General features: G+C 38.2%; 1 protein-coding gene across 6 annotated transcripts in view; it reads left to right on the top strand.

The window, feature by feature from the left end:
* The window catches only part of SLC8A1 (solute carrier family 8 member A1), a 412,383-nt gene that overhangs the window by 324,737 nt on the left and 61,426 nt on the right, over positions 1–26,220 (top strand). For all 6 annotated transcript variants that reach the window (XM_062209333.1, XM_062209330.1, XM_062209329.1 and 3 more), the window contains 5 exons: positions 16,145–16,251; positions 19,481–19,501; positions 19,930–19,947; positions 20,051–20,065; positions 24,301–24,369. In XM_062209333.1, coding sequence (XP_062065317.1) covers positions 16,145–16,251; positions 19,481–19,501; positions 19,930–19,947; positions 20,051–20,065; positions 24,301–24,369 — 230 coding nt within the window. The remainder of the gene's footprint in view (positions 1–16,144; positions 16,252–19,480; positions 19,502–19,929; positions 19,948–20,050; positions 20,066–24,300; positions 24,370–26,220) is intronic.

Here is a 26,220-nt window from a genome sequence, read left to right as displayed (position 1 = left end):
CCCAGCGTATTGTTTATGAAGCAGTCATTGGGTCCTTGTAGTATTGCTTTCAAGAGGTCAACCACATCTTCTGGAGCACAGGCTTTCCTTTAGAGGCAAGCTGACAATTGATTGCTAAATGGAGAAAGACCAAAGAACAATTATGTTTGTTCTTATATTTCATATCTGAAAAAAATATTTTGGGTGCCATTTAGTTTCAAAAACCAGCAGAGGAAAGTAAAACATGGCAAATTTATACTAAAGAATCCCCACTCAGTTGCTGTCTAAAACTCTTGGCTTTCTGGGAACAGCAGGATTTTAGCTGGTGCTATCCCTTGCTCTGCTTGAAGCAATGATTTCAGTTACCACTTGACAATGCAGAGACCAGGACATGGATGACAAGCCCTGCTGGGGATGACTCTGCTTTAGCTACTTCCACAACTCTCATCTTTGGAATCTACTTAAATTACAGAATAGCACCATCACTGTGTGTCAGGCTTTGCTTCCTAGCAGGACTCCAGGAATTCTGTGACTTCAGCCCCTTCTGTGTATCCAGCTAGTCGTGAAGGGAACCTGGCAGAGCTGGGGCTGGAAAGCGAAATACAGTGGCTCTTATGCACCTGCTTCTTTGGGTACTTGAGTACCTCACTGTATATGATGCCATCCTGAGATATATATGAAAGTAAATTTGCAGGTATTGTCCAGTGCTCCATTGAGTATTTCCTAACCTCCACCATAACCATCTGCCAACTGCCCCTTTTGGTGACTGGGTGTGCAGGAAAATAAGGACTGCTCATAGGGGCTGGTGCTGTGGCATAGTGGACTAAGCCTCTGCCTGTGGCACTGGCATCCCTTATGAGCACTGGTTCTAGTCTTGGCTGCTGTTTTTTCTGATCCAGCTCTCTGCTATGGCCTGGGTAAGCAGAAGAAGATGGCCCAAGTCCTTGGGCCCCTGCACCCACATGGGAGACCCAGGACAAGATCCTGACCTCAGATCAGCTCAGCTCTGGTCGTTGTGGCCATTTGGGAGGTGAACCAACTGATGTGATTCTACCTCTTTCTGTAATTCTACCTCTCAAATAAATAAAATCCTAAAGCAAGGACTGCTATAAAAGCTACCCTTTTTCAATAGATAATAACAACAGTATTTATTTTGCCTTCTGCAAAATAATTTTTCAGTATTACACTATTTGGTCTTGGCAATAACCTATGAAGTTTTATTATGTGCATTTGATAAATAATGACATCCATTATTTGACCAGCATAACACTGGAAACAACGCAATCACTGTGATAGGAGTTTTATTACTCTCATTTGATAGATTATAACACTGATGCTCAGAAAGATTCCAGAGCTGCCTTGCATATATGCCTCAGCCAGAAAGTGGCAGAGACAAATTATGAGTCCCGGTAATCTGAGTCCCAGTGTAATCTTCTTGGCGTTTCAACAAAGGAAGCAATAGTTTTAAGGTTTAGTCCTTTCTCTTTGACTGTCAGGATATGGAGCACATTCCCAAGTGAAACCATGCCCAGCGTTCCCCACCAATAATTTAAAATATTAGTAGAATTAATGTGAATAGAAGTCTATTCATGTAAAAGTATTAGCAGAAGTAATATGAAGTCTGCTTTTACTCTGGAATGGTTACTGGATTGGAGAGTTGATTTGGGTCACTTGCAGGATATCTGCATGGGTCCTTGCTGACTGCCCTTTTGTCTGTAACCCCAAACCACCAAGCAACTCATCAAATCATTCCTTGAAGGGGGAAAAAAATCCTTAAAATGCGCCAGGAGTTTAAGCCAAGTGATACCAAGGGAAGTCATAGCAAAGTCCAAAGAAAGAGATGCCAACCAGAGAGCTGGAGAGCGCCTGGGGTGATGTGAAGTGACTGCGTCTGCGAGGGCAGCAGGCAGAGCCGTGATCACTGTGGCTTCCTTTCCTTTTTAAGTGACTGGCAGGAAGGAGATGCTGCTTCTGACATTTTCATAATGCTTTCTGCTTTGGGGGAAAGAAGCAAGCCAAAGAAGCCAGGCCTGAGGGAACAGCCACCAGAAATGCTTAGCATGTCAAAGTACAGCATCAGTAGCCTTGATCCTGGAGGAAGCAGCTAGCTCCTGTGAGAATCCCAAGGAAAGGGGTGCATTGAGGGTTCCTGGTGCTGACAGCACGGCTAAAGCTCTTGGCTTTGAGGTAAATGGTTTTTGCTGTCTCATGGCGTGCAACACCCCAGTTTTCTACTTGGTGGCACTAGAAAATTCCAGAACTCCTTAATGAAAACTCCAAAAATTCTCACATTTTTTCTTCTCCCCAAAGGAAACAGCGATTTTCCCCTAAAGACTATGTTTTATCTTGAAGCTTATTTTTCTCAATAACAGTTTATTGAGATATAATTGACATACCAAAATACCATCAATTTCATCCATTTAAATGTACAATTCAGTAGGTTTAATTTGATGTCTTGTCAGAATTGTACAAATATCACTGTACTCAATCTCAGAGCATTTCATTGCTGAAAAATGGAAAACCATATTTGCAAGCAATCACAACCCTTCCCTATTTATCCCAAATCCCCATCTCCAGGCAACCACTAATCTTTCTATCTCTGGATTTGCCTATTCTGGTCTTTCCAGAAAAATTAAATTATACAATATGTGACCTTTTGTATCTGGCTTCTTTCACTTAGCATGATGTTCTCAAGGTTTTCCTATGTGGTTACATGTATCAGTACTTCATTCCTTTTTATTGCTAAATAGTATTTTGTTGGGTGGATAGATCTCATTTTATTTATCCATTCATCAGTTGATGAACGTTTATACTGTTTACTTTTTTGCCTATTATGAATACTGCTGCTATGAATATTCAGATACAGGATTTCATGTACATCGATCTAGAGGTGGAATTGCTGGGCTTTGTGGTAACAATTTCTAAACTTTTGAAGACTTTTCCAAAATGGCTGCATCATTTTCCATTCCTACTGCTATGTTGGAGGAGTTCCAATTTGACAACATTCTCATCAATATTTGTTATTATCTGTCCTTTTGATTATAGTGTACTATTGGGTGTGGCTTCATATTATTATGGCTTTGATTTGCGTTTCCCTGATGGGTAATGATATTTGGGCATCTGTTCATTTATTTACTGGCCGATGCTTCTCTTCAGTGGAGAAGTGCCTATTCAGATCCTTTGCCCATGTTTTGGACAGATCATTTGTCTTTTTGAATTACAGGAGTTTATCTAGAAGCTTTTCACATCAGGTGTATGATGGATCAAACTGCGAACTCATCTCAGCCTGATGATGTCACTCTGTGGTCAGAGAAGCTTCCCGTTTGTAGGTGGTCAGTCTGGGCCACCTCCTTCTGGAATCTGGTGACTTACGTGTGGCAAGGTCCCATTTCACCACCATTCCCTCAGTGACACGGTTCAGCGGCTGCCGAGGAGGGGAGGCCATGAGGCATTCATGTCTTCTGTGAAAGTTGTCTAATCTCCAGATGTAACCACTGTTGTGTCAAAACATATCACCAGTGTTCCTACCACTCTGTTGAGAAGGAAATCACTCTGCATGAGTATCAGCTGCTGACTGAATGCTAAATGTGTCTTCTCACCTATGCTAGTAAGCCTGCTTGCCCAGGCCAGCATTTCCTGAAGGGAGGGCATCACAACTTTGATCCCACGGTGAAATCCAGTGAAGGACAAAGCAAAATGCATCTCCCTCGAACCAACCTAGATTGCTAATTAGATTTAAGATTTAGGTTTTTTTTTTTAATTAAAAAAAAATAGTTTGTAGATAATCCTAAGAATATAATGGTATTCCCTTCCTCGGTACCTCCCTCCCTTCTTCCTATCCTTCCTCTTTCTCCCTTTCTTTGGTTTTTTAGATAACATATTTTCAACATGTACAGTAAAAGAGCTCAATACTTCACCGAATAAGTTTAACAAAAACCAAAAATATAGACATGTAGGACTTTAGAAAATGGCTACAAACAATAATTAAATAGAAAAGTGATCATTTCACTCGTATATACTAAATTTGAAAGTAATAACAGATCATTAAAAATATAGTAATATAGTATTCTTTTTAAAAAGATTTATTTATTTGAGAGGCAGAATTATCAACAGAGAGGAGGAGAGACAGATTTTCCATCTGCTGGTTCACTCGCCAAATGACTGCAACAGCCAGAGCTGGGCCAATCCAAAGCCAGGAGCCCGGAGCTTCTTCTAGGTCTCCCACATGGGTGCAGGAGCCTAAGCACTGAGCCATCATCCACTGCTTTCCCAGGCCATAAGCAGAGGTGGGTTGAAAGAGGAGCAGCTGAGACACAAACCAGTGCCCATATGGGATGCAGAGCCACAAGTGGAGGCTTAAACTACTACACAACAGTGCCAGCACCATAGAATGGCATTCTTAGCCATTGGTTTGACAAAAGTATGAAACAGAGTTTTACAAAATGATATTTGCAAGGCTAGTGCTGTGGCATAGCAGGTAAAACTTCCACCTGCAGTGCCAGCATCCCACAAAGGCACCGGTTCAAGTCCTGCGTGCTCCACTTCTGACCCATCTCCCTGCTAATGACCTGGGAAAGCAGCAGAAAATGGTCCAGATCCTTGGATCCCTGCACCCACATGGGAGATACAGAAGAAGCTCCTGGCTTTGGATTGTCCCAGCTGCATCCATCGCAGCCATTTGAGAAGTGAACCAGTGGATAGAAGATCAATCAATCAATCTCTCTCTCTCTCTGCCTTTGCAAATAAATCTTAAAAATGTGATGTTTGCAGAAATACTGATACACACAGATATTTCTTTTTTTAAATACTTTTATCACCTTTTTTAAAAAAAAATAGTTCCCCAATATAAGGGAGAACATTCGATATTTATCTTTATGTCTTGCTTATTTCACTGAGCATGATGTCTTCCAGCTACATCCATTTTGATGCCAATCATAGAATTTCATTCTTTTTGATAGCTGAATAATGTTTCATTGTGTATATCACATTTTGTTTACCCATTTGGCTGGTGATGGACTTGGTTGATTCCAAATTTTGGCTCTTGTGAACAGTACTGCTATAAACATGATGGTACAGATATTTCTTGGATATAATATGTTCATGTCTTTTGGAAACATACCCTGTGATGGGATTGCTGGATCATATGGCAAATCTATTTCTAGTTTTTAAAGAAATCTCCATATTGTTTTCCACAGTGGCTGCACTAATTTAGATTCCCACCAGCAGTATATGAGTTCCTCTTCACATCCTCACCAGCATTTGGTACTGTCTTTTGGATTTTAGCCATTCTGATAGGGGTGAAGTGATATCTCATTGGGGTTTTGATCTGTGTTTCCCTGATGGCTAGTGATGTCGAGCAGTTTTTCATATATTTGTTGCCCATTTATATTTCTTTTGAGAACTGTCTATTGAAGTCCTTTGCCCATTTCTTAACTGGATTGGTTGTTTTGTTGTTAAGTTTTATAAAGTGCTGATATATTTGAGATATTAACACATTGCCAGATGGGTAGCCTGCAAATATATTTCTCTGTCCTGTTTGATAACTCTTTACTCTATTGATAATTTCCTTTGCTGTACAGGAGCATCTGAGTGTGATATAATCCCATTTATTTAGTTTTGTTTTTGCTGCCTATACTCAGGATTTTGTCCAAGAAGTTGTCCACTACAACAGTGTCTTGGGGTGTTTCCCCTACATTTTCTTCCAGCAACTTCATAGTTTCGGGTCTTATATTTAGATCTTTGATCCATCTTGAGTTGATTTTGTATATCTTTTTTTTTTTCTTAAAGCTGGATTTTCTTTGAAAGGGAGAGAAAGAGAGAGAAAACAAATAAACATGAGAGAGCTCTTCCATCCATTGGTTTACTCCCTTAAATGGCCACAGCAATCAGTTAGGCCAGGCTGAAACCAAGAGTCAGAAGCTCCATCTAAGTCTCCCATGGGTGTCAGGGCCCAAGCACTGAGGCACCTTCTGCTGTCTTCCCACGTGTGTTAGCAAGAAAGCTTGTATATCTTGAGAAGTATGAATCTAATTTCATTCTTCTATATAAATACATCCTGTTTTGCCAGCCCCATTTGTTAAAGAGCCTATCCTTGCTCCACTGTATGGTCCATGCGCTTTTGTCAAACATCAGTTGGCTGAATGTATGTGGTAAAATTTCATGGCACTCTGTTTTGTTCCACTGATCTATGGGCAGTTTTTATGCCAGTACCATGCTGTTTTAATTACCATAGATTTGTAGTATGCTTTTAAGTCGGTTATTGTGGTACCTCCAACTCGATTATTGTTGCTACGGATCACATTGGCTATTCTGGGTCTTTTGTGATTCCATATGAAATCTAGGAAGATTTTTTTTTCTAATTCTATAAAGAAAATAATGGATATTTTGATAGGGATTGCATTGAATCTGTAGGTTGCTTTAGGTAGTATAGACATTTTAATGATATTGATTCTTCTGATTCATGAGCAAGAAACATCTTTCCACTTTTTCTATCCTTGATGATTTCTTTCACCAATGTTTGATAAGTTTCATCGTAGAAATCTTTCAGTTCACTAAATTTATTCAAAAATATTTTATTTGGGGGCCAGTACTGTGGCACAGTGGGTTAATGCCCTGGCCTGAAGCGCCAGCATCCCATATGGGTGCCAGTTCAAATCTTGGCTGCTCCACTTCTGATCCAGCTCTCTGCTATGGCCTGGGTAAGCAGAAGAAGGTGGCCCAAGTCCTTGGGCCCCTGCACTCATGTGGGAGACTGGCAAGAAGCACCTGGCTCCTGGCTTCGGATCAGCACAGCTCCGGCTGTTGCAGCCATCTGGGGAGTGAACAAGCGGATGGAAGACTTTCTCTCTCTCTCTCTCTGCCTCTCCTCTCTCTGTGTAACTCTGACTTTCAAATAAATAAATCTTTAAAAAATATTTTATATTTTGGTGGCTATTATGAATGGGATTTCTTTCTTGATTTCTCTTTCTGTGAGTTCATCATCAGCATACAAAAAAGTTACTGTTTTTTGTAAGTTTATTTTGTAACCTGCCACTTTATCAATTCTAACAGCTCTTTGATGGGGTGTTTAGCTTTTTCCATATACCATATCCTGTCATCTGCAAACATGGATAATTTGACTTCCTCTTTTCCAATTTTGATATCCTCTATTTCTTTCTCCTCCCTAATTGCTCTTGCTAAAAATTCCAGTACTATATTGATGAAAGTACTATACTGATGAAAGTGGAAAAAGTGGAAATCCTTGTTCGTTCCAGATCTGAGAGGAAATGCTTCCAGCTTTTCCCCATTCAGTGTGATATTGGCTGTTGGCTTGTCATTATAACCTGTATAATTTTAAGTTTATTCCTTCTAACCCTAACTTGTGGAGGGTTTTTATCATGAAGGGATTTTGAATCTTATCAAATACTTTCCCTATATCTGTTGAGATGACCATATTGTTTTTGTTCTTCATTCTATTGATGTGATTTATCACATTTATTGATTTGAGAATATTGAACCACTTTTACATTCCTGGGATAAATCCCATTTGATCATGAAGTATGATTTTATGTGTTTTTTTATTCAATTTGCTAGTATTTGATTCAGAATCTTTGTATCTTTGTGTTCATTGAGAATATAGGTCTATAATTTTCTTTTCATATGCTGTGTCTTTGGTTTTGGTATCAAACTGATACTGGCAGAGTTTAGCAGATCCACCCTGTTCAGTATTTTGGAGTAGTTTGAAAACTATTGGACTTACTTCCTCTTTAAATATTTTGTAGAATTCAGTAGTATAGCCATCAGGTCCTGGACTTTTCCTTGATGGAAGACTTTTGATTACTGCTTCAATCTCACTGCTTTTTATGAGTCTTTTTAGATTGTCTGTATCTTCTTGATTTCATCTTGGTCGCTTTTATGTATCCATTTTGTTGAGGTTTTCCTACTTATTAGCATATAGTTCTTTATAGTACTTTTTTATGATTCTATTTCAGTGGTGTCAGTTATAATGTCTCCTTTTTCATCTCTAGTTTTATTTTTTCTCTTTTCTTTTTAGTCTGGCTAGCAATTATTGTGCTTCTCAAAAAAACCAACTTTTTTTTTTGTTGCTCTTTTGTATTTTTTTTAGTTTTAATTTCACTTATTTCTGCCTGACTCATTATTTTTTTTCCTCCTCCTGATTTTGAGTTTGGTTTGTTTCTGCTTTTCTCAATCTTCAAAATGCATCATTAGACCTTTTTTAATGTAAGCATGTAATTCAATAAAATTCCGTCTTAATACTGCACTTGCTGTTTTCATGGGATTTGATATGATGTATTTTCATTTTCTAGAATAGACCATATATTAGGCCACAAATCAAGTCTCAATACATTTTAAAAAATTGAAATCATACCGTGTATTTTCATAGATAATAATTGAGTAAAACTAGAAATCAACACAAAAAATTGAACACTCATAAATACCAATGAATCATTGAAGAAACTAAAAAGGAAATCAACTTTCTTGAAATAAATGAAAATGAAAACACAACATATCAACTATTATTTCATTTGACAGATTCTCAACATCTTTTTCCTTTTCTCCTCCTTCATGATACCAATAACATGTGTGTGAGTATGTATAGTCATTTAATGGTATCCCGTATTTCATGTAGGATTTATTCATTCTTTTTAATTCTTTTCTCTCTATTTTTGTCTGTTTGGATTATTTCAAAAATCTTGTGCTAGAGGTCAGAAATTCTTTCTTCCACTTGGTCTATTCTGCTGTTAACCTCTTAATCATATTTTTTGTTTCATTGATTGAAGATTTCACTTCCAAAATTTCTATATGTCTATTTGGTTCTTTTTAATGAGGGCTATCTCCTTAGTAATATTTTCATTCATGTCATTCATTGATTTCCTGATGTCTTTAATCTATCTGTATTCACTTGCATCTCACTGAGTTTCCTTATAATCATTATTTTGAATTATTGGTCATTTCATAGATTTCCTTGAGTTCAGTATCTAATTCTGGAGGAATATTTTCATCTTTTGGAGGCATCACGTGACCTTGCTTCTTCTTGTCTCCTGTGTCTCTACGTTGACATCTGTACATCTGGTATAATTCTTTCTTCTTTTTATGGAGTAGATTTTATTGGAAAACAGTTTGTGGTTTAACTGGAATGCAGGGTATCATTTGTTGCTTCAGCTCTGGTTCCAGGTAAGCTCAGGAGTCTGAGTGGCTTCTTTTGTCTTAATCAATGTCAATTGTGTTTCTAAGTGACATACTTGTCTAGGCTGCTGTAGTCCTTAGGGCTGGAAGTGTGGCTTGGAGAGGAATATGGGTTTTCTAGGGTGTGTGTGATTGGTCCACAGAGATTTCAATATCAGTCTCCCTGAGGATTGTGATATCCAGGGCTTTGTTCTTGGTCCTGAAGAAAACAGTGGCTGTCCCCGTGTCCCACTGGAAAGCCTGAGTGATGCTTGGGCTTGTGGCACTCATTATTGTGGTTATAGGACTGTGTAACAGAGAAGGGCCCTTCCTCAAGTCCTGCTAGGGGACTCCAACTGGTATTGTGTCTTATAACACCAACATCCCTAGTTCTGGGACTAGGGGATGTGAACTAAACACTGCTCCAGTCCTATAGGGTGATTGTAAGGTATACAGGAGATTTGGTTCTGATGGGTACGAGTCCAGACAGGTGGAATGTGGCTAGGTTCTTCCCCATGTCCACCAGGTAGATTCCAGTGACATTGTATAATTTAGAACTAGTTGTTATAGTCCTGGTATTGCAGGATACAATGGGGTTATCACTCAGATCTTCCACGGTGGGAGTAGATTTTTTTGGGCCATTGCTGATACTAAACCAAGGGGAATCCCCCTGGCTCATACGGAGTGTGTGAGTGTAGCTCTAGAGCTAATGCCCTAAAATTCCCACAGTTGCAGGCAGCAGGGAATCTTTGCTTTGCCCCACAAGTTGCCCTGACTCTGTCTCTGATTGATCTGATTGACTCCGGTCGGAGCAGAACAGAGGCCTGCTGCATGACATTTTGCTGCAGCATCAGGTCCTCTGCAGGAATGGGGGAAAGGAAGGGAAGCAAAGCAGCTTCCCCTCTCCAAGCCTGACAATTGCTCAGATCTCAATCAGCTCCACAGGCTGAAGCAAAAGTCAGCAGGGACTGTGGATTCCCCCAGCTAAAACTGTAAGTGGTGGAGCACGTGGCAAGTTTTGTCCTACCTTGACTTGGTAAGATGGTGGCTCACAGGCAGCAGCTGGCTGTACCATGTGGCTGCATGCAATGGTGTCTCTCTTCTTCTCTCCTCTTGTTCCATAGAGTCTTTATTTTTTTCACATATCTGGCAAAAATTCCCATCAGTCAGACCCCTGGAAACATGACCCTCCCTTTGTTCTCTTCATACCCCAAGACAGCTGAAGTTAGCATGGCTGTACCCTACTCAGCCATCTTGGATTTCTCCAACATAGATGTTGATTAAGCACCCTGAGGAAGAATCTTACCCTCTCAAACTTCCATTTCCAACATCATACAAAAAGAGGCTGATTCTGGGCCTGGTGATGCTCCCTCCCTTGCAGCACAGTAGTTTAGAAGTCTGAAGCAGATTATTGCCAGCCGATTGCAAATTCTAGATCACAAGATCCCTGTAGGAACACAGAACTGATGTGTCCCCTGCTGCCAGCAGCAGAGTCCGTTTTTTTCTAACACTTAGTTTTGACTACAACTTTACCACAGTTATATCTCTTCTTTATTCCTTTCCTTCTTTTGGAGAGAGGGAAAGAGAGAGGGAGGGAGAGAAAGTGAAAGAGAGAGAGAGAGAGGGGCATCACTTTCTTTCCTCCCTTCAGAGGCAGGGAGAGTTCCTATACACTTATTCATTTCCAAAATGTTCCCAACAGACTAGGCTGGGCTAGGCCAGAGACTAGGAGCTAGGATCACAATTAGAGTCTTCCACGTAGGTGGCAGGAGCCTGCTTATTTGAGTTATCACCACTGCCACCAGGCTGTACATTGGCAGGAAGTTGGAGTCAGGAGCTAGAGCCAGGAGTGAAACCCAGGTACTCCAACTGGGACATGGGTGTTTTAACCATTAGGTTAAACTTGCTTCTAATGCATTCTTTTAAAGATCAGGCCATACATTCCGATTTTTCCATTACCCAGTTCCAAGCCCAGGCTAAAAACCTTGTATAATCTATATCCACACTGGAGTCCAACAACCAGAAAGTTTGACTTAACTGCTCTGGAGTGGACCCAGGCATTGGTAACTTTCAAAGCCTCACAGTAATTATAAATGCACAGCCACATCGGAAATACAAGTCCAACTATGACTCTTAATGTAATATCCAACTTAATAGAAGAACCCATTTTCCTCTTAAGAACAGTGCTTTTCAGATGTTAATATGCATGGGAGTCATCCGGAGATCTTGCTACAGTGCAGCTCTGGGTCTGTGTATTTGGGATGAGGCCTGAGATTCTGTAGTTCTGGGAAGCACCAGCCCCAAGTGAAACACATACCATTGGCAGGATGTTCCAAGTCCTCGGAGTGGAACCCATCCATTCGCATTGCACTTTTCAATGAAACCTGTATCTCTCCCAGGATTTAGCTTTTAAAGACAGCTATCATGGAACTGTAATAACTGCTGTAGCCCTTTTAAATGTAGATTTGAAATTCTATCATTGTTCATACAGGCAGTCATTGTGGACGTAAAGATAAAACAATAAACCTCTGTATTCATTTTAAATAATGAGCCAGATTCTTTAATGTGGTCATAAAAATGCTGCACAGTTGAATGAATAAAGTACCTGGTGGTTGACCGTGGGTCACATCATTGAGAGGTATTGGTCCTTGGAGCCAGTCACAGAAGACTCACTTTGTGACCTTGGAAATTACTTACTTCTCTGAAAGTCATTGTTTTCTCTTGAATTGTAGGTGGTAGAAATTATTTTTTAGGACAGTTAGGAAGATCTGAGGATTAAGAAATGCAAAGTGCCCATCATCCCACGGACCTTTGAGTCTGCCTAAAGAGGGGGTAAATCATTTTTTTGCTCAAAAAGCAGTCATTGCAGCAGAGCTGTCTGAAATCCTCACTAAAATCTTGTGTATGAGGGATTTGAAAGGAAGAGTCTCCTCTCTCTAACCCTCCAACTTTTCTTCTTCCAAATCCAAGGGCAATGTTATGGAAAAGAAACCACAGAAGGACAAATTGAGGCTTAAATTGGAAAAGAAACTGTGACACCACTTCAGCTTAACAATGAAAAACTAAAATCTATTTTGAAGAGATTTTTCTTTTTCAGTCCCCACTAACAAAGTCACGTATTTCTGTCCTTTCTCACTGTCCTCCTGAGTTACCACCAAACATAAGGACTCCTTGTTAGTCTCTTTGAGGGTATTGAGGTCCTTTGAGACTCATCAGATGAGAGAGAGAGAGAGAGAGGTAAAGTACAGATGTTGGTTTGGTATCCATCACTTGAAAGGCATTGCTAAATCAAAAGGAATGATCTGTACTTTTCCACTAAATAAATTGATCTCTCTTAACCAATTATTTTTCTAGAAATGGAACCAAAATGTACTTCCATAAAATTTTTGGCCATATTGAGAAATATTTTAGTGTTATTATAAGATTTGTAACTGCTTTGCTAGTTTCCAGAAAAAAAGAACGTTTTATAGTACACTATTCAACGTCAGTGGATGTAAAATATAAAATGAGTTCTTTTTACTTTCTTTATAATAATTATAGTTGTGAAAGTTGCCTGACACCAGGTTTTCTTTTTCATTTGTTCTTTATCCATGCAATAATTGTTTTTGCTTTAAGGGCTACATCCACCCACTGTTCTGGTCTTATTTTTGTTAGTCTGTTAACTTAAATAACAACAGCTAGCTGACGGCTTCCCATTCCGAACAGAACAGCCAAGGTGGATGTGTTTCTCCAGGAAGATAGTCCCTGCGATGGCGCCAAAGCCCTGTGAACGTGCTGTCTGTGTGGCAGTTGTGGCAGCCTAGAAGACCTTCCCTTAAGTCCTTAAGATTGTATTTCTACTACACAACTGTGCAGGAAGCAGAGGCACGCTTCTCTGATGATCAAGCCATGGCCACCAGAGTTTGCTTCAAACCAACCCACGCCATATGACATCCCCTACACTGGGAAAAAGTGGCCGCAGTATCTTACCTGTATTAGGCTCTGGAGGGAGAAGAAAGCATCCCAAGGATGTGTTCCTCTAAAAATTACTTTCCCTAACTTCACCTTCGCCACCTTTGCTAGAGAAGAAATAGTTCTGTTCTGAAGCAAAAGGTGAACATTACAAAAGCATTCGACACTTGCTTCTCTTGGTTTAGAGGACTAATTAATAAGGACTGACTTCATCCTGCCAGTTTTGATTGACTAAAATGTCCTTTAATAATCAAGTTTTCTATTAATAGCTTACCGTGTAAAAGGAGCTGAAATCAATATATAATTTAATAACTCTGCCTGTCAGGGGTATTATTGATTCTCTAATGATTCTAAAATGATATGCCATTATGCAAATTATATCTATTTTAGATGTCTTTGCCAGGTACTTACAGAAGTTCTTTTATCTTTTTTTCATCTTTGATTTCCCAGCATCACAGTTATCAAATACTAAAATATTTTCTGAGGATTATGATCCTAGTGAATAGTGATAGTCCAATGATAAATTGTAAATGTTTATCTTATTACACAAATATATAGAGCTACATAACTATATTTCTCACATTCATCAGCTACCCAGAGTATAGAAAATAAAGTTATTATAGCAACAGATGGTGATAGTCTCTGGTGTTTACCAGGGATACAAACAACATGTTGTTTCTGTATTTTTGGGACTCAGTTGTCATATTGCCCTATGGAAATTAAGCTGGTACCTTTTCTGCACAAACACTAACCTCATTAGAAAGACTGCTTCAAACCATCCCCCACTGTCTGTCTTTATTTCTACAATCTAATACATTGTGTGATGAGATGCAGGCTTGCCTGGGAAAACAGGGTAGGGAAATATGAAGTCAAATGTCTAGAGATAACAAGATTATTGCCACCTGAGTCTCCTGCAATGGAGGGAGGGGGTTTTGGTTTCACGTACTCTACCTTAAAATGCGTGGATAAAGCAGGCTGGGCCATCAAGTCCGGAAGACCTTAGCATGGCATTTTCAACGTCTGTCACGTTTTGCTGTCCTTGGTCTCACGATGCTGGTGACTTGAGCAGAGATGTACAACTATAAAATCACAAGCCTATAAGATTGAAATTAATATCAAAGTGCATAAGTTTTGATGACAAAAAAGAGACATTTGGTGGGGTTTTATAGGGTAAGTTTTGTCTAAATTATAACATCAACTCAGTTCTAAAATAGAAAGTGCATATATCATCATACCTTACGTCTGTCCTCTTTTGCTTTCTCTAATATTTTCTATTTTTTTTTTTTTTTTTGGATACAGAGGAATAGCTAACCTTCCCTTTTAATCAGGGCAGGTTGATATTTTTACAAATATTAAGTACATAGGTGAAAAACAACATAGTTCTGAAAGTTACTCAGAAACTGATGACTAGATACATACAAGTAGACTTTATCATAATTTCCTAGAATACTTATCCTAGAAGAGTCATTGTTGATTTAGTAGTTGATAGTTATCATTGCTGCCTCAGTCTATGGGGAAAGAACTAAGGTCGAAAGAGCACTTTCATGAGCAGCTACTCCTCAGGAGTGAGAAGTTAGGATGTGAGTATCATGCAGGAATGTTTTTTAACTGAGGTACAGAGGGTATGTTATGGGCTCCAAAGGACCAGAATGAACATCTGATGTCATTTCTATAAGGCTAAGCCAGGAAAGCAAGACTTAGGCATTTGGCACGAGAGGCTGGAAAATTTAGAGAATTAAAAACAAGTTTCACCAGTGCCACATTTATACCAGAGAGGAAGACGGCCTCTCTTTGCCATACATAGGGCTAAGTGAAACCAGGTGACTTTGATCAATAAAATAAAATAAAAAGATTATGAAGCAATTTATTTGCAGAACACCTAGAAAACTCTACTAAAATTAAAGAATGCTCATGCCATGAAAGCTTTGTGTCTACAAAAATATTTTCAGGAAGCTTTACTTTAAAATGGTCTTGGCTAATGCTATTAAAACAAAATAATTTTCAAAGATAAATCAGTGGCTAGGGGGCTCTGAATAAGTAATATTCATCCATGAGATACTTAAGCCCCTTAAAAGGCAATATTAGACTGATTTATTTTCAGAGACATCTAGAGTGCTTACAAGAAGTTAGGATTTGCATAATATTTGCATTTGTCCTCCCTGCTGTCAGTCATTCACAGCCATAGGACTGTAGGGCAAGAGCTGCTGAAGGCTAGATTATAGGAATGATTCTTGTTGAAATATATTGCTGTGTCAGTGAAGTTTGAAAGTGGTGAGACTGGCATATTTAGTGAAAGTTCAAACTTACCTTCAGGGAGGGAAGAAAATAACTACAACGTAATGACTCTCTCCAGTTGACCCCCCACTTTGAAAATAGCTGCTTCAAGGCCACAAATTCCAGCTTTAGACAGGCAAATGAAGCATAAAGAACTTCCTATTCAGTCTAGGAGGAAGATCTTATGAACATGAATAAGAGTTGAATTCTAGGATGTTGGGTAGGGTAAGATAAAAGGCTTCTTGTTTCTTTTGTGATTTGTATACATTTATTAATTAAATATTATAACAAAAATATGATGTTTGGAAATACACTAAAACACAAAGAGGGGAAAAAATGGCCCATAAGCTTTTCACTTAGGTAAACGCTGTTAATATATTGCTTTGTTCTAAAAGAGTGAATTCCAAGGTACAGCTCAGACATCAGCCGATGAATAAGTCTTTTACCAAATAATGTGTTTTTCTTTTCTTATTAGTGTGCTCCATGTTACTCTGCTTTTCTGCCTAATGATGATGATGATGATGAACCTGTTGCTGTTGAGTGCTATACTTGATCCAAAATAATTGTATGACCCCAAGCAGGAGTGCTTTGCACTGTGTAACCTATCCAATCTTTCAGAACTGTATTTCCATTCTTGAAGGGAAAACACACTACAAAAGTGTCTCAATTGCTGTATGTCTAGAAGTGCAACTGGTTCACGTTGCTTTCCTCTTCTCTGTGTTCCTTGTCTTCCCTCTTCCTCCTTTTCGTCAATTTCTATTCTTCTCTGTTGCAGCAAAACAATATCAGTCAAGGTAATTGATGATGAGGAATATGAGAAAAACAAGACCTTCTTCCTTGAGATTGGAGAGCCCCGCCTGGTGGAGATGAGTGAGAAGAAAGGTGGGGGAGCTGCTCCAGGGCTGAGCCCAACAGTTTCTGCTGGCCTGTGCCACCCCTGGATGCCTGCACTCTTCAGAACATGACAACAATGCACACATGCCTCCACCTATGTAACAGGGCATAGGTCTCACCTGGGGCCCCAGTGGGCCATGCCTGTAGCCGTAGCAGCCAGTTTTCACCCGTCTGCATATTACAGGTCTGAGAGATTAATTTTCAGCACAATCAAGCCTCTGTTTCTGAGAACACTGGGGCAGATGCTATGCAATTTCAAAATTAAGCCAACTGTTTGATTTACCTTCGCAATTTGGGGTACTACCTGACTGCGAACCGAAGCGGCAGGATTTGTTGAGAGTGATAAACTGGCAAAGGAAGCCTAACAGAGGTCAGCTGAAAGTACCCAAGATGCCCTTTTACATACGTCAGGAGGCCCATGTGCTGCCAGTTCTCCCTCCATAACATCACAGTAACATTCGGCTTGGTGGACACCTAAGCATGAGTGTGTGACTCCAACCATTTGTTTTGCCTTTGTCTTGTGTTCCCACAGGAAGATCATTACCATTAGAATATTTGACCGTGAGGAATATGAGAAAGAGTGCAGTTTCTCCCTTGTGCTTGAGGAACCAAAATGGATAAGAAGAGGAATGAAAGGTGTGAGAGTATACAAAGACATACCAGCGAGAAATTGTACTCTTCTCTCTCCGTGTCTCCCTACTCTCACACTTAACTCTCTCCTCTTCCTTGGCTTCCAAATACTATACCTCATTACCTTTGAAGCTTTAGCGGTTTCATTTCCCCTCCCAAATTGACAAGTGCACCAATCAACTAACCTTGCCACCTGATTTAATATTGGAACAGATTGCAATAATCCTGAATGATGCTATTAAAGAATGTACTTAGATATTAAATTAGATATTAAAGAATGTACTTAGTTTTCATGCTTGGGGTCCACTCTAAAATGTGGCTCCAATTAGTAAGTTTCCTCTAAAAACATAAGTGATAAAGACTATTTCATAGCTTGTCAATAATACCTCAATAACAATTGGAAGAAAAAAACCTGCTTAGTATATGTAGTAGTGGACAGGCCTGAGAGCAACTAATGGGAAAATTCAGAATTCAATAATTAGGCTTCTTTAGAGAAACCAGGTTTTTTTTTTTTTTTTTAATGAGTAAGAACAAAGATCCTTAAAGAATAGTGTTATCAATATTTTCATGCTCATTTGGTATGACAAATATGGCATTTAAAAGGTACCACATTCAAGTATATGAAACCATAGTCATATCAGTTTTCTTTAGTTGAAAGGATATGGTCCTTTGGTAAGAATTCAATGCTTACTTAAGACCTATCCAGGCATATGTCCCAAAATCTTTTGACCCTTATAGAATTAATGACTTTTTAATATACCTAGTAATTAACAGTATCTTTATAACTAGATTTTATTAACTTGTCTTTATATTTTTAGAAATGTTTGAACAAAGCAGGTAATTTTCTTTAATGTTTTTATTCCATACCTATTTTATATAGTTTGCATTAAATAAAGATAGGAATCAATTATAGGTATACCAATTATATCAATTATATATCAATTATAGGTAATTTTTATTACTAGGGTTTCCTATTACAATTCTGATAGTGGCTATTTAAAAAGGAATCTTATTGATCTAACTATATATGTAAAACACACATGCCACATGTGAATAGCTCTTATTAATTGCATGAAAACAATTGTTATGAGAAGATGACTGAATAAATCACATTGCAAGAAATTTATACATTTATATGTACAAATAAAATAGATAGCATTAATTCCTATATAGACCCAGCATTTGGGGGAAGCCCCATATTTATAAGAACTCACTGGCCTCAGAATTCATTCAACAAAAAAGTTTCTGTTCCTGATTTAATCATGTTCAGATTGGTGACAGGAGCCTTTGGAGTACTGGAAAAAGGAGCACTTAGGGCCTATGTTAATGCAGCCTATCTAAAATGTTCCATGGGCAGGATACAGAGGAAAAACAAATTCAGAAAATTGTGCTGATGTCTTACAAAGATGGGATCAAAAATGCCTCATTAGCGCACAAGCAAAAACACTTATTTCTAAATGTACTCCCACAAAGCACTGTCTTTTATCTCAAGGAAGTGTGTCTTGGATACATTTCTTTCAATTGTCATTTTAGTAAAATATGCTCTCATGTAAAAGCAAATTAAAATTCCTTGATAGCATTATCCAGTTTTGCACCCACCAAGTAGATTCTTGTCACTATAAATAAAAAGTACTGACTTGTGTAAGAAAGAATCCTCTAACGTGGCTCCTATTAGATGGAAAACTGAGCCTAAAACAGTAATTTTAACATTCCCACCTGCACTATAACTCGAAGTAATTTATTCTGTGCATTTACCCAGGAAGCTTTTGCTGAAATAAATAGTAGAGTCTGGGTTTCAAGCACACAACCTGACCTGCAATATAGTATGTTCTCTACACTTCCCTGACATGTCAGTCTCCTTGGAGTTATACGTCCTCTAGAAGTATTCTGATTATCTGTCAATGTGCAGAAGTCACAGGGAAGCACACACAAATAGGCATTAATTACTGGTACTCTTAAGCTATAAGAATTAAAAAAAAAAACATAAACAGCTCTTGGTGGCCAAAATGTCATCCATTAGAATGTTGAGAGAGAAAGAGAGATGAGAGAAAGAGAGAGAGAGTTTTTTCTTGGGCCAAAGTTCCCTTCCAGGCAGGGTAGTCAAAATGGAATTTTCTGGAATATTTTATCTGTTCTCATTGATTAAAATGTGTGATACCTGAGATCCTAGGTAACTTAAGTCTTCCATGTGTTGGCTTGACTAACTCTCAGGTAATAATTAATGAGGAAGACTCACTCAAATTTTTCAGAATTAACTTCACACAATGTTTCTAACATATTGGGTAAAACAGATCTGTACACTATGTGTAAGCATAGTGTAGTAGAAATACCTTATTGTGAAAAGTGATAAAGTGAATTTTTTTACCTTGTTTGTCTTTAATTACACACATGTACAAAAATGTGTTGGGAATTGTTGATTTGGTAATATTCCCAATGCCAGACTTCTTTGGGGTGCACCAATTTGTAGCAGTGGCTTCCTACCACTCTAATCAGATCTGCCTGGATTTCTTTCTGCTGATATTCCTCTTACTTTCATTATTCATCTGGTCTCTTATTCTGTGTTTGTCTTTGTCTATTTCCTTCACAGCCCTGTTATTGAATGAGCTTGGTAAGCATTTCATTTCTTGCATTTCCTTTCCATTTTTCTAGGTTATTTTCCATTTCTGTTAGGTGATATTGTAGCTCTCTGATTTTTATCTATTGATTTGCTAGAAAGATCATTGCTTAGGGCCATTTACCCCATTTTTATTAAGGTCAAATAGTATAGTTTATATTACATTTTTAATTTAGTACAACCATTTTAAAAAATCAATGATTTCCTAGGTGTGCACACAAATTAAGTTTGTGCATTAAACTTCAGAATCTTAAAAGAATGATTTGCGATTCAATCATGAATGGATGGTTTCATACATATCTTCTTAACTGTAAATAGAATTTGGCAAGCATTTTTACTTTGGGTGGGTTGTCAGGCATTTGGATTTCACTATTGTTACTTAGAGTGTTAGATTTTAACATTTATTTTTTTTTCTTTTTTAGGTGGCTTCACAATAACAGGTATGAATTTTGAAAGTCTAATCCTATCCAATTTTATTTTTCTGCCTTTTCCTCAATGTATTAATTTTTAAAATAATTTCATTTTCATTTGCTTTTAATAAAGGAAAATATCTGTATGGTAAGATAACTTAAATATTTTTTTTTTACTTTTCCCCAAACACCCTTAAAAACAAATTGAATTCACATCTTATGTAACCTGCATTAACCTGTAACTGTGGCACATGGTGTGCTCTCGCTAGTTTTATACACTTAACATTTTTCAAATTAATAACATGTGTGTGTTGTGTTTGTAAGAAAATTCCTACAGAGAATCTGTAATTGTTTATATTTTGACACTGGTCAATTTGCAAATATTCACCTAGCACTGATGATGTGCAGCATGCCCTGATAGATGCTACAAGAATACCAGAATAATAAAACAAAACAATTGCTGGCCTCAAATAAACATAGGAGTTGATATTCAAGACTGTTCAGTGGCACAAGCTCAAGGTACTCATAATAGATAATGCCAAGTTCAGAGAAAACAAAACAGGCCCTACCACTCATTCTATCAACCCGTTCTGAACTCCTCTTTGGGGACTCAGGACTTAGTATTAATAACATGGTAATGAGCAATATTGGAAGTACGTTATAAAGTACCTTATAAAATCTGAGAATGTTTTAAACCCTTAAATCCAAAATCATATCACCCTGTGTTGATAGCATTTTAAGGACTTATTTATTTGAAAATCAGAGAGGGAGAGACACGGAGAGAGATCTCCCATCCAATAGTTCACTCCCCAAATGGATGTAATGGCCAGAGCTGCACCAGGCTGAAGTGAGGAGCCAGGAACTTCATTTGGGTCTCCCTTGTGAATGCAGGAGCTCAAAGCGCTTTGGGTCATCTGCTGCTGCTTTCTCTGGCACATTAGCAGGGAGCTGTATCAGAAGTGGAGCAGTTGGGACTTGAATTGGCACCCATATTGGATGCCAGCACTGCAAACTGCAGCTTATCCCACTTCAGCACAGCGCCAGCCCCCTGTTAATTGTTATTATTTAGCACAACTCTAAATCTATTTTCTTCTGTACAAATGAAAGATATTCCCTTGCAGCATCCTCTGTTGAGCTTAAAATATTCTTACCCTTTCAGAGTTGCCTGTGCCAGATTCAAAGAGGAAGACAAATATCAAACAGTAGCTCTTATTTGCCCAGAGCTGCAGGTTGAAGATGTCTCTAATGGCCTACATCCCATATCCTAAATGGCATTTCCCAATATATTGTATAAATATCAAAAATCTGTAATGTATTCTGCAGATATCAAAATTTTTAAATCATGTTGCTGAACAAAAATGTCTAGAAGGAAATATTTCCAAAATTACTAATAATGAAAATACTAGGGTAAGAATTAGGTTGTATTAGTGGAAATTCATGAAAAAACAGTTCTAACATGATTCAGTTCAAAATGGAACATTCTATATATGGGAAATTTCACATGGACTGTTGCTCCCTGCTGTTTCTCTCTGGACACAGCATTTAATGACAAAATGATTCATAGACCCTTAGAGACACAGATATTGAAAAGGATAAAAGTCTGAAATAGGACAAGTCCTCATACAGGATTTCTTAAATCTGATTTATCTGAAGCTCTCCCAGTCATATTTCCTATCTGCACTACTGAAGGTTATTTTTTAATCCAAGTGCAGAAATTTTATTTTTTAAATTTTTCTCACCCTGTCATTGTAACAAATTTTAGTCATCTTAGAAATATTCTGATACTTTCACCCAAAAATAAATTAATTATCCTTGAGAGGTTTGAAGAAGGTAGAAATTTGGAAAACCAGCCTTCATAACATTATTGAAGTAATTATGATTTTGAAGTCAACCATCATAGAAATAGTATCTTATTCAGCAGCACCATGAATCTCTTGCAGCCTGGTAATGAGATCTTAACTAAAAACATGTTGTTTGGCTATAGAATATACAGTTAAATGCATTGATGTGTATAGGTATTTTCCTATTTTCTTTATCATAGAATGCATCAGGATTTTATTGTTAGGGCTTTTTCCTATGCCACTTGAATCATCTTCCCTTTCAGTATCTCAGGTAATGAGATCCTAATTTTCTTTTCTTAGAAATTTGTCACACCAAGTTCTGTAATATCTGCCCAGTAAAATCCTACATTTCCTGCCTTGGCCACATCTTACATTCAGGATGACAGAGTCACTTCTTCCAAAGGTTGCTATCATCTCATCATTAAGTTCTTCCTTGTGACTGAAACTTTATTATTATGAAATCATAGTTTCTCTATTATCACTTTCTCCCAAGACTTGAAATGGATGCACTTGGAACAAAAGAATGTTCCAGAACATTCTAGTAACTTCTACATTGTGCTGGCCATTCCTGCTTTCCTAGAAAAGGGTCACCTTACACGACTCTTCCTGACTTATGCCATAATGTCATGGATCTACTCTACTGATGCCTTTGAGGAAAGTTCTAAAACATAGTTCTTCCCAGTGAAAAGCTACTTTAAGCCCTAAAGAGGTTTTCTTTGAAGTTACTTTGAGGCTTTGAAGTGAAGACTTTTGAGTTGTAGAGGCAATAGAGAAGAATCTCTCTGGCCCTTTGACTTTATGGCCAATTTTGTATGGACTTGGGCAGCTGAGACTATACCTAAATTTGAAGCAGGTATATATGAAAATTGAAAAAAGTCATGTGGCCCACAGCCTAATACCAGTATTTCAGAGATCTCATTAGTGATGGACATTCAGTACATGGAGGTGCTTTTGGATTTTACAAATCTGTACGTGTTGTTCCTGGACCTTGCCTCATTGAAAAACTCTTATTTGGACTTTATGATCTCATCTCCCCTTGAACTTCCTGTCATATGAAATGAAAACACCCTATGTATGATAGCTCATTAGAGTCCATAAAACATTTCTTATCCATTATATCATTTGCTCATAAATCTTATGGAATAATAATTTGTTGTTCTCACTTATGGGGGAGGGAATGAAGGTTCCAAGAAATTGATTGGTGTACTCCAAAGCACCTATCCAAGACACAGAGCCAGATCCTCTGGTTTTATATTCGAGACTGTTTGATGCCTTTTCTCACCCTATCACTGTTCTAGTTCCCACCCCCATTTTTCCTACATACTTTTTAAAATTTCACAGTGAAAACCTTTTCAATCTGAAGTGTAGATGTGTCTTCTAAATACTATCATTGTGAATTCCAGTCACATGAAAAATTGGAGGAACCCCACATGCAGTAAGCTAGCAAACATATATATGGATTTTTAAAAAGTAAGCATTTTGGCTCAATATGGAGAGGAAAGGATATGTTTGATGCCCAGCACTTCTAAGGTATATAGCTATAGGATTCTCTTAAAACTGTATAGCAGTTAATATTCCTCTTTAATATTACTCCTCTAATTATATTATACTCATCATCATAAGAAGGCATTTACATGCCTTTTGAAAGGAAGCCAAACAGTGAAAATAACACTTTCATCACTCCATAAGTTAGAGGTGCAAAGCCCTTTCAACTATAATTCATTTTACAATTGAGAAATTTAGTCTCAAGAGAAGAATGTCTTTCCCAGGATTGGATGGCAAGCATATGGCAAAGTTGGCACTGAATCCCCAGTCTCATGATTCCCAGGTCAGTTTTGGGTAGCTCTTGGTCAAAGAAAACAGCAGGTGGATCTGGAAATCATTTGAAACAGGAATTCAATGAAAACCCCACACCTGGTTAATCCAAACAGTTGCTGTGATGACTTCTCCTTGCAAGACTTGCAAATATATAAAACATTTTCCTATTCAGACTTCTCAGGAAATAAATGTAGAAAGCATGTTCCCAGATGCTTTGTTACTTGACCTTTAAACAAACTTGTGATGTAGACAGTGTGGGTACTGTTATCCACGTTTTACACATGGGAAAACTGGAGAAATAGCCTACTCAAGCTATACTGTTGGCACTAATAGACTTCAAAACCAGGACACTGACATTATACCAAGTTCTTTCTTTTGTATCATGACTCCTATGGGAGCAGTAACTTGAGGGATCTGGGTGCTCTATTTCAAACATCTGCAAGGATGCGGATGTCTCTCTTACCTTGCAGCATGTGATTCATTCATAGAATCTGGTTTTACTCATGGAATGCTTACCCAATCTGTGGGCAGTGGCCTGCATCAGTCTCCCCCACCAAAACTCTGTTTTTGACACAAAAGTGTGATTTGTGATCATTTAGTCCTCTTACTAACATTGCTTGCAATGTGTGCATCTGGTGTGATGATAAGCTTACTAATTCCACAAAGATGTGACAGAAAAACAGTGCAATCCATCCTGCTGATTTTCCACCTGTCCTTTTGCTAGGCCAGCCTGTCTTGAGGAAAGTCCATGCTAGAGACCATCCTGTTCCCTCTACTGTAATCACCATTGCAGGTATTCATTTTGTCAAAGTCATTGAAAACCAGCCTTCAAGTGTTATGTCTTTTGACATTAAATTCATGTTAGCCTCTACTTTCTCTAAAATATGGCTAAGGAATGCAGTGGCTTCTCTGGCAGCTGAGGGTCCAATGGATTAGCAACAAAATACAACCACAGCAGAGCAGAACAGGAGGCACTGGGAATGGGGGCCAACTTACAGAGAAGATCGATCCAATGACCACTCCCTCTCAAGTTCCAATATATTCCACATTTCTTGCTAATAACTCTTACTCATGAGTCTCTCATTCCTAGTTTAGTGAAGATCCTTAAATCTGAGCTCTATTTCTTCCCAGAGACCTTCTTCTTGCCTCCAGGTAAGATGATGTTACTCAGATAATGCACATTTATACATCTGTAAGATTTCTCCATAGGAGAAAAGAAAATTGACAGAGTGATCAGAGGGTTACACAAGTATCCAAGGTCTACTATAGATTCAGAGCCTGGATATCATCTACTCTCACTAAGTCTTTGTATGAGGACAGGGGTATTTACCCTGCAATCATCATCATTGTCCATCACTGACCATGGCAGTAGAAACGCTCCTGCCCAACGCAGTGGACTTCCCTCATCCTCATGTCCCACACTGCCATGCATTAATCACAAACATCCAGCCCTGACTATGGAGTTGTTCCAGAATATTCCACATGGAAATAAAAGTACCACTCTCTGTAAGCTCTACCCAGAGTGGTCAGGGACTGAAAACTCAAAAGACCTCTGCTTTTGAACTTGTCAGCATAGTTCTGAATGAAAGATCAAAATAATGCTGAGCAAATTGTCTCATCACTTGCCTTAGAATCCTTTTCCAAATTCTACATTATTCACGAAGATTAAAAATTTTGACTATGTGAATGAGTAGCAACAGTAGCTGCTCAGGTACAGATCTCTATATTGAGATAGACCATATGGGTTATATTAGCTTCTAATAGGGATCCCCACTCTCAGCATTTCACCTCTGGCAACAATGAAGCTTCCAAAGACTATTAGCCAGAAAGCATTAGAAATGGTCTAGAACTGGAGTGCTTCTAAGCAGCTTTTCGTACTTTTGCTTTTTCCAGATCCTAGGTACCCACTGGCTTTCTTCATTTGTCATTGCTTTCAATCGATTAGGAAAAAGGAGATCATCCACTGGTGACTTTTATCCCAGGATTGTTTCATGTCCTGTTAATATTGATTTTAACAGTGGGTGCTTTTTATACATTTGGCCCTTAAGTTGTTTTGTGTGGTTACAACTATGATGTTATGTAACTTACTCCCAACTTCTCAATAAAATATGGTCAGTTTAAAAGCATAAGTATAAAAGCACAGGCAGAATTAATTTTCCCTATTTGAGAACCATAACCAAAACCACAACATATTACTCTGCATCACTAGATAAATGAAAATGATTTGGACCATAGTGAGATGACCTGCTTTTGATCCAGTGCTCAAAATGAAAAGGAAACAAACATAACAGATGATCAAAAAGAGATGATTAAGCCATTTCCCTGTTCAATAAAAGGTTTCTAAAGAGAGAATACTTTCAAAAGTAGAACATGACCTCTTTTTGGCCAATATAAACAACCTAAAACATAAAGGCTAACTTGTTAGCATCACTGTAGAGTAATAAAATAGGATTTTACCCAGCTCCCATCTTTCAATTACACATAAATATAATTATCTCTTAAATGTATGTGATAGTTAATAAGTAGAAATAGCCTCAACCCTTCCATGATGCTGTGCCTTTCTACTTTGACTTCTCTCTTCCTGGAGTTCATCCCCACCTCATCACTCCTCGGCATTCCTGTCAACAGGTTCTCCTGTCAAGCT

The sequence above is a fragment of the Lepus europaeus genome, chromosome 13 (genome assembly GCF_033115175.1).
Source record: "Lepus europaeus isolate LE1 chromosome 13, mLepTim1.pri, whole genome shotgun sequence".
NCBI classification, from domain to species: domain Eukaryota; kingdom Metazoa; phylum Chordata; class Mammalia; order Lagomorpha; family Leporidae; genus Lepus; species Lepus europaeus.
This window is presented reverse-complemented; position numbering and strand designations above follow the sequence as displayed.